The following is a 9813-nucleotide window of genomic DNA, read 5'->3' on the forward strand; positions in this document are numbered from 1 at the left end:
TACTGCCGCCCTGTTAGACTGGATTGTTCCCCTTTAGTCTTTGGGCTCAGTGCTGCAGCTTTTACTTTACATAAACACAAACAGACACACACACACAGCACACACACAGATAAGAGTATCACCTGTCAGTGAAGTACAGTAGAGTCCCAACAGCAAAGTTCACAAACAATTTATAAATTGGGAAAACTTGATATTGCACAGATATGTAGAATAACAGCATGTCAGTGTGACCTGGACCCTAGACGGCAGAGACAGGTTAGAGGGCTATAATGTGTATGTGAGTATGAGAATATGAACGTGTAACACTCATAAACCTGCAAACCTTGACCCTCTACAGTCCCTAGAGGAGGTCCAGGTGAGGAGCAGCAGACTTTGCTCTCTGACTGACCCTCCTGCGCTCCTCTGGGTCGAGTCGCCCCCCCCACTCTCTCCCCCGCCTCCTGGCCGTGACCGAGCGCGTATAAAACGACGCATCCTGTCGCGGTGGTGGACTGAGAGACTGAAGGACCGCAGGGCACCGGAGCGGACCGACACACACACGCATCATGACTTCATTCACGTGGGGACTTTTCTTTTCCATGGGCTTCCTGGCTGCGGGCACCCTGGGGGGTCCTCCTCAGTCTGGCGCTCAGGACCGGCGGATCCATCAGATCAGCCCGTCGTTTGCTCGGGGCTCTCCGCGGGGGGTCTCACCCCTGAGCCTCGAGGACATCAGGTCTTGGGAACAATCTGATGAAATGCTCACAGCTGATGGAACCTTCCAGGAGCTCCGTGCGGACCGAAGCTCGCAGCAGCAGCGCGACCGGCCCGGGGGCAGCAGAGACCACCTGCCGCAGAGACGCAGAGCTGAGGCCGCAGGTGAGACGCTCCATCCTCATCCTCACTCAGAGGACCGTGAAGCCTCTAATCAGTTCGATTGATCGAGCAACAACATGAAGAGAAACAGACAGGATGAAGTCAGAGAGGAAACATGAAAGCTCGGATAAGAACAAATCCAAATAAGAATAAATCATAGAGGTAAATAAGATGAGATAAAGTGAACATTGGATCAAATAAAAGGTTGAATGGATTAATAAAATATAAATCAACCAAACCATTTTACAAAATGATTTGAATGAATGAGTATAATCCCTTTACATGATAAAGTTATATATTTATATGTTTCAGTGATACTTTAGGGTTAGGCTAATGTTTTATCACTCTGCATAATAATCTGCACAGAGCAGCAGGACCACAGCTGGATCACTCCACAGCTGGATGAATGTGATGGTGCCTGGCTTTATTCACACTTTAAATTAATTTGTTTAGCATCTTTAGTACTTCTGTAACATTCATATTGATGCAAATGATTGTTACATACTGTACATGTTGATGGTCTTGCATCAGAGATTGCTGAGGTGGAAGCAAAGCCCCCTCTGGTCTAACCCCCCCCCCCCTTTGCTGTGGCAAAGCTCATGGCTCTGTTTCCAGGTCGTCCCCACGTCAGCCCCCCAGGAGAACACAGCCGCCATCACAGCAACACAACGCAGAGCCGGCTGCTTTCTGGCATCTTGCTAAAGAAGCGGCCGGCTCTCCCACATCCGTCAGAGCCAGTGCAGGTATCACCATCTCTAACCAGCTTCTGCTGTCCAATCCATCTAACAATCATCTCAGCATCAGAAAACATTTAAAGCAATTGTTTTCATTTTACTATTGTATTTTTTGCAGATGCAAGATCCAACTGCAGGAATCGTCCTATAGATCTGGTCTTCATCATTGACAGCTCCCGCAGTGTTCGGCCAGCTGAGTTTGAACAGGCCAAAGAGTTCCTACAGGACATGGTGGACAGCCTGGAGGTGAGCGCAGAGTCCACGCGGATCGGCCTGGTCAACTACGCCAGCACCGTGAAGATTGAGTTTTTCCTCAAGACCTACTTCGACAAGTCCTCCATGAAGCAGGCGCTGGCCCGCGTGGAGCCCCTGGCTTCAGGCACCATGACGGGCATCGCCATCAAGACGGCCATGGAGAAAGCTTTCACCGTGGAGTCGGGGGCTCGGCCCAGCTCCAGGAACATCGCCAAAGTGGCCATCATAGTGACGGACGGGAGGCCCCAGGACAACGTGGAGGAAGTTTCGGCGGCCGCCCGATCCTCTGGGATTGAGATCTATGCGGTGGGAGTTGGCAGAGCGGACATGACGTCCCTCCGCCTCATGGCCAGCCAACCGCTGGACGACCACGTCTTCTATGTGGAGACCTATGGTGTCATTGAGAAACTCACTTTCAAATTTAGGGAGACCTTGTGTGGTAAGGATGATGTGGGAAGTCCAGATGGTGGCATTGGTGATTACAAACTACTAAATAAGGAAAATGATGGTAAAGAAAACGTCGATATGTCAAATTTCCCCTGTGATTCTATTGGCAGCACCATAGAGGCTAACATCCATTCTAAAGTCAGCTGTCCTCTTCTTTGGTCTTCAGAACAAGGGCAAAGGTCACCACCCGATTGACTGCCACTTGTTAGTTTGACCTGTTGGTGGTAAAGTGCAGTTCAGTCACTGACACATGCACCAGGCGTCTACTAACACACTTCAAGGAGAAGACAAACCTTTGACCACCTGAACACATCCTTACTGTTGAAATCTTTACAATGGTGGAAGCTGAACATGATGCTGCCTTTAGATGTCACAGGGAACGCTCAGCTCTGCCTTGCACCTTAAGCGTGCTCATGCTGCGTTTGCTGCCCGGCTAGCAGAAGAGAAACTGAGCCGCTCGGGGCGACGATTAGGCCTCTGCTAACTCTGAACATGAATGGCTGCTCATCCCGCGAGGCTAAAGCTACGTTTGCTTGCACTAAATTAGACTAAACTAGACAGAAAACCTTTATATCAGAGTTACTGGACGGTATTATCTGACTTTTACCTTTTAAATTATGCAGATTGAAAAAGAAAGAGGATCGTATTTCTTAAGAGCTTTCAGGCAGTTACAGATGCGCAGCAGATTACTAATGATGTTAAGCATTACCGCATTTCTCGCTGAAGTTCTTTACAATTGTGTATTTGAATGTCATACTTAAGTGCTTGTGCGCTGCATTTTGCCCAGCTGCTTATTGTGCTTGATGAATTTGCCTGGACTCTTAGAAACAGGTTTCCAAATGTCAACGGTTCTTTTGGTCAACTTCTGAAACCACCACAACAACTGATGGAATCTGTGTCATTCACATTAAGAACAAGTTCCTCCCCTCCTCTGATATTCTAATCATCCAATCACATGCATCCGCTGTGTTGTCAGTGGGTTTGGTTGGACTGAAACCTGGAGCCTCTCTGCTCCATGGAATGATCTTGGCACGCATGCAGCAGACTTTACCTTTGGTCTGAACTGCATGGAACTGTGTTGGAAATCATCTTATGCTGATGACTCAACCTTTAAAGCATAGTTACACTGATCACCAACAGACCATTACAAACAGAATGAGACTCAGAGTCTTCAAACAGCAAATTCTGCACGCTGATCTGCGTCTGGCTATGCAGACTGAGACATTTGCATCACTAACCCAACAAATACTAACACCTTACTAGTGCTCCTGTAACATAAAAGTATTGATTTCACTCAACTTAAGCCAATCAGACATTGAGAGTGTTGTTTTCCAGGTGTGGATCCTTGTGCTCAGGGACACAGCTGCCAGCACATCTGTGTCAGCAACATGAAGTCCTACACCTGCGAGTGCCGCCCAGGATACGTCTTAAACATGGACAAGAGAACATGCTCACGTAAGAACCTCCATCCTGGTGTCTGTTTGTATATATCTTAGTGTCTGTCTGCCTTAGCGTCTGTCTGTCTGTCTTAGTGTCTGTCTGTCTGTCTGTCTGTTCTATATTTGTCTATACTGTATTAAATGTGTCAGATATCAGATCAAACCCTATAATTCCAAGCTCTTGAACCTTGAACCTTCCTCTGGACTTGACTTAGTGAGCCTCATGATGCTGTGTGAAGCATTTTGCCACGCACCTATTTTGGGATTGACTGAATTCCATAGTCAGTATTCAGCTCAGTGTGAATGAGCAGCGGACAACAGAGCCTTTCAGATGTGATGTGAAAGTGTGTGTTTCAGGTTCTGACCCATGTGCCCATGGACATGACTGCCAGCACATTTGTGTCAACAAAGGCAATTCATACGCCTGCAAGTGTCGATCAGGATATCTGCTGAATGCAGACAAGAAAACATGCTCACGTAAGAACATCAGTGTTTTTGATATGTTTGTGGTCTCTGCTTCGGTCCAGCAGGCTTCCTATAAACCCACTACCTGCGTTTGGTGGGTTAGAACAGCTCCAGAACCTCTGCATTGTCTGTCAGGGTTCTAGTACCTTGTTCTCTGAAAACCAGAGTTTACATTGATGTCAGTGTCTCTGTAGCAGATGTTCTCAGAGTTAGTCAGATGGGATAGGGTTGGAGCTCAGTGTGGAATCTGTAGGAGCGACTTGAGAGTCACTTTATTCTGACTTAGTTAGACGTGGAAGAGTCTCTCTGCACCATCAGATGCATGTTCCTAGGGACATGGCCAGATCATAAAAAGTGAGACGTGACCTTTCTTATAGAGTATGTTCTTTTCTTTGTGCATTGTTTTCCATTTCAGATACTGGACTTTAATCATAATTAGCTCTGACAGCTCTCTGGTCTGGAGCGCATCATGAGTGTCTGTTGTTAGACAGAGTGAGTTACATGTGTCTGTTTTCAGGTTTGGACGTTTGTGGCCAAGGACACGACTGCCAGCACATTTGTTTAAACAGTGATGATTCTTATGTCTGCAAATGTCGAACAGGCTTTGCACTGAACCCAGACCAGAAAACATGCTCACGTAAGATCTGAACCTTTCTTCATTTGATCTGTTCTTGTCTTGGTATCTCTTGAAGAAATGCTCTGACACATTGTGCTGTGCTGCATATCTGCTCTTCTGGTTTCAGAGTCTCTGATTATGTTTCAGAGCCGGTTGTTGAATAAGCAGGAGGCTTGGAGACGTTGAGTTTCCATAACAGGCAACAGGCCAAACTCTGTTTCATTGATACTCTGAGATTTGAGTTAGACGTGGAAGTGTCTCTTTGCAGGTTCTGATCCGTGTGCCCAGGGACATAACTGCCAGCACATGTGTGTCAGCGATGGCGACGCATACATGTGCAAGTGTGGAACAGGATATCAATTGAATGCAGACAAGCGAACATGCTCACGTAAGAACCTGCAGTATTCTGTCAGATCAGATGTCTTATCTCTGCCTCCATAATGGATGAGGGAATGAGATTCATAATTAATGTAATTAAAGTGAGTAAGATAGATGTGGAAGTGTCTCATTTCAGGTTCAGATATGTGTAACCGTGGACACGACTGCCAACACGTGTGTGTCAACACCGCTGACTCTTACATCTGCAAGTGTCGAGCAGGATTTGTGTTGAATGCAGATGGGAAATCGTGCTCACGTAAGAACCTGGACCTCATCAGCAGGGTTTCATGTCCATGTCGCTGTGCAATGTCTCTGCTTTGCCGCAAAAGCCTTTATTTCAGGATCTTAAATACAAACAGAGGCACAGAGTGCAGCACCATGAGCAGCAGAAGTGTTTAAAGATGAAGAAGTTTAGCCGACGCTGGTGGAAAGCATGAGTTAGATGTGGAAGTGTTTCTTTTCAGGTTTGGACAATTGTGCCCAGGGACACGAGTGCCAACATATTTGTGTCTCAAAGGACGACTCTTACTTCTGTATGTGCCATGAGGGATATGTGTTGAATGTAGATGAGAAAACATGCTCACGTAAGACCCTTCATTCTATCAACATCTGTTTGTTTACACCTTTACTTTGTTACGCTAGCCATCAGCTAAATGTTAAAGATTTGAAACTGATCCCTGCACTGAAGTTAACATAACACACCTCAGCTGAAGCCTGTTGCTATGGATGTGCTGCATATCAGCTCTTTTAGGAAAATAACTAGTTGTTTTATTTTGAAAGAGCAGGAAGTTGTCAGACTGGGGCCGATGCACAAATGTCTTAATGGATGTAATTAGATGAAGTCAGTCACACATGGAAGTGTCTGTTTCCAGGTTTGGACACATGTTCCCAGGGACATGACTGCCAGCACATGTGTGTAAACACTGATGCCTCGTACACCTGCAGGTGTCGAGCAGGATACGTGTTGAACGCAGACCTGAAAACCTGCTCACGTAAGAACCAGGACTTTATGTGTAACGCTGGCCTGTTGTGCTTGGAAGCTTCGCCCTAACATCAATCGCTGCGGCCCACTTGCTCCTCTGCCTTGAGCTTTCAGTTAGATGTGGGAGTGTCTCTCTGCAGGTTCTGATCCATGTGCTCAAGGACACGACTGCCAGCACATTTGTGTCAACACTGGTGACTCGTATGTCTGCAAGTGTCGAGCAGGATATGAGTTGAATGCAGACTGGAAAACCTGCTCACGTAAGAACCTGGACCTTATCTATGGATTTAATTGGAGCGATGTGTCTGTGCTCTGCTTCTCTAAGCTTGATAAATGCACAGGACACATATGGGCACGACCCTCACACATGCTGATCCCTCATAAGCTCAAAAACAGGTTTAGAGCCCAGACTGATGTAAAGCTCAGTGAGTTAGATGTGGAAGTGTTTCTTTCCAGTTTCAGGTGCATGTTCCCATGGACATGACTGCCAACATGTTTGTGTGAGCACTGCTGACTCGTACTTCTGCAAGTGTCGAGTGGGATTTGTGTTGAATGCTGACCGGAAATCCTGCTCACGTAAGACCCTGGCAGCTCCTAATACATGGATAGCATGCCCAATAAACCAGGGGCTCGTTAACTGTCATCTAACAAGTTGAGTTAGATGTGGAAGTGTCTTCTTTCAGGTTTGGATACATGTGCCCACGGACATGACTGTCAACACATTTGTATCAACAATGCTGACTCGTATGTCTGCGCGTGTCGAGCAGGATATGTATTGAATGCAGACCAGAAATCATGCTCACGTAAGAACCTGGACTTTTCTCTATATGTGTGTTTGGTGTCCATGTTTTGCTCTCCCCATCTTTGAAGCTCCAAAGTATCCAAAGGGAACGACTCACTGGACTCCAAAAGAACCCTCTGGAACTCTGATGGCTCTTTGTAACTCAGTATAACTGAGAGGGAATAGTGGGCGCGTCCTTTTAAGCCACGTGCAACCAAAGGCACATCGAGCTGAGAGGTCCTTTCGTAAGAACACCTTACTAAGTGCGAGTGTCTCTTCTCAGGTGTGGATGTTTGTGCCCAGGGTCATGACTGCCAGCACATATGTGTCAACAACGGGAACTCTTTCACCTGCAAGTGTCAAGCAGGATACTTGTTGAACATGGATCAGAAAACCTGCTCACGTAAGAACCTTTCTCATCTGTGTTTACATGTTTCAAGATGTCTCTACTGGCTGTAAAGTTTCCGTACAGAGTTTCTGTCAGCAGCTCCAATGATGCCTGCAGCAGAAGGTTGTGAGGTTCATGTGTGAGACGTGTAGCAAATGGTTTCATGGTTTGGCAGTGAGACTCCATGAGTTCTGACCGATTTGCTTAGACTAAGTCAGTCAAATGTGTGAGTGTGTGTTCCAGGTCTGGATACATGTGCCCAGGGTCATGACTGCCAGCACATTTGTATCAACAGTGATGCCTCATATCACTGCGAGTGTCAAGTGGGATATGTTTTGAATGCAGACCAGAAAACATGCTCACGTAAGAACCTCAGACAATCACTTGAGACGTTTCAATAGATTGTCTCTCCTCTGGATCTCTTCTTCTAACTCCAACATTTTATGGGGCTCGTAAAATGTTGTTTTTGGAGTTGCAATGTGTCGTTGCACTTCTGCTGTAAGTCACTAACACTTCTGCTGTCACAACTCAATATGAATGTGTGGAAGAATGTTAGACGCCTCGCTCGAGCTAATGTATGAGACTCACAAGCAGCTTTATATGGCTTCCATTGCTCAAAAGAACTACGATCAGCTGAAGTTTTAACAGCCTGGGAGCTCCCTATATGCTCTTTCTTAAGGGCTCATGAGGCGACTTTATGGATGGAACAATAGAGAGAGTGACACCATTCATACATTCTACTACCAATGATGAGCTTTGGAAAACAATTGAAGGTAAGATCACTTTCTGCTGTCTGTTTATTTATATGTTATGTGATATTGCACACAGGCCACACTTATCCTACCCTTAATGTCTTTTCTTTCATTCTTCAGGTACAGGAAAGCCTGTGGGTGAATTATGAATCCACAGCCACAGAATCCAACAACAATCAGCCTTAAGCCGTCTGAGTTTCAGGCACATGAATGTGCTTTGCTGAGCAGAGGACTTTGGTCTCAGTAAAGTCCTCACCTGACCATGGGACTCTTTTGTTTGCCTCTGTTTGTGTTTGGTGATGACATCACCTATATTACTGTGTTAACATGTGTCTGCATAAGCTAGTTAAAGCTTTACCTGTCTAACCTCCTGGACTAACCTGTTGTAGTGATCCTAACTTTTTCTAATGCCTGACATCACAAAAGTGAAATCACAGTAGTACCTAACCTCTGCTGCATGCTTCAATCAACATGTACTAAGCAGATACTTTGGAACACAAGCGTGTCACTCCTTTGCACCGTACACACACAGGATAAAGAGATGTTATACTAACATGCTGAAACATTGCTTATATGTCTTGTTTTATCCAATTCTTTCAGAGGAAATGCGAAGTGAAATAACTCAAGACGCCTGCATGTGTGAAGCTCAGATCGTGTTCCAGAAAAAGGTTCAGTCAACCATTCAAGAGCTGAACAGAAGACATATCCTTTGACCTAAAGTGATGCATGGATGATCTATAATGCCTAACACCTGGTACATAGTGTTCATATCAGAGCTTGATCCTAAAGCCACTGCTGCTTGGTGGAGAGGAATCAAACATAGTGTCAACATTAACACCATAAAACTTCAGTATGTATTATATATGTATAGGATTTCCTTAATAATACCATGACTGATCTGTCTTCCTTGACCCTTTCTCTACTTGATGATCTTTCAAACAGAGTGAACCAGATGGAGGTCCAGCAGCTCTATTAGAGCCATGAAGAAGGTCGCTCTGGGCGCTCTGCACCACTGCAACAAATCTGTGTAATAACAACGGCTTTGACCCCTAAACTCCTGTTGATTTTTATTATAACACTGTATTGTCACATTCACAATGTGCTCTGTTATTGTTTGTTACAGTATTTATTAGGTATGAGTGGTCTACATCCTTACATGGGCTTGCATGTAGGAGAGAGTCACTTTCTCGCTCAGTGGGAAGTCTCACAACATCAAGACCATGGTGGAATTAAAGAGTAGATAGACATGTTAAATGTTGAAATGATATTTTTGTATTGTTACATGTTGTCCCTGCAATTTGTCAGTGCATCGGTGTTTCTTTTAGTTAGCAGAGCAAAAAGCCTTCAAAGCTTAAAAACTAATCTCAAGGTTGTTGCTCTGTAATCATAACATAAACGCTCAGAGAGAAGACCAAAACAGAGCTTGTTCCTCTCTGCACATTGCAGGATTACATCATGAATTGATGGAATTAATATTGAAACACAGAGATATTATGCAATGTGTTCATGTACTTTATTTTGTACTTTGTCATGTTGGCACACAGGGTCAGCTGAAAGGTTTCAGTTTATATTTGTGATACAGATGTTTCTGTTTGTAAAATGATGTTTTGTTGCCTTTATGATATTAAACAGTTTGTCTGTGTTTGTAAGCTAGGAGTGTATTTGCACATGGACATTAAATATTCTGAAAAATGGAAACCTTGCATTGTGTTTTACATTTA

General features: G+C 45.0%; 1 protein-coding gene across 1 annotated transcript; it reads left to right on the plus strand.

Moving 5' to 3' along the window:
- Positions 1-578: 578 nt before the first annotated feature.
- On the plus strand, positions 579-9700 carry LOC142988437 (matrilin-3-like). Its single transcript, XM_076137615.1, has 7 exons — positions 579-858; positions 1708-2283; positions 4088-4207; positions 7236-7355; positions 7584-7703; positions 8693-8794; positions 9016-9700. Exons 1-7 carry the CDS (start codon positions 579-581, stop codon positions 9066-9068), a joined length of 1371 nt encoding a protein of 456 aa, XP_075993730.1. The 3' UTR covers positions 9069-9700.
- The last annotated feature ends 113 nt before the right edge of the window (positions 9701-9813 follow it).

Source organism: Genypterus blacodes, unplaced genomic scaffold (assembly GCF_046128005.1).
Source record: "Genypterus blacodes isolate CSIRO-AG114 ecotype Tasmania unplaced genomic scaffold, CSIRO-AGI_Gbla_v1 ptg000327l_1, whole genome shotgun sequence".
NCBI lineage: Eukaryota > Metazoa > Chordata > Actinopteri > Ophidiiformes > Ophidiidae > Genypterus > Genypterus blacodes.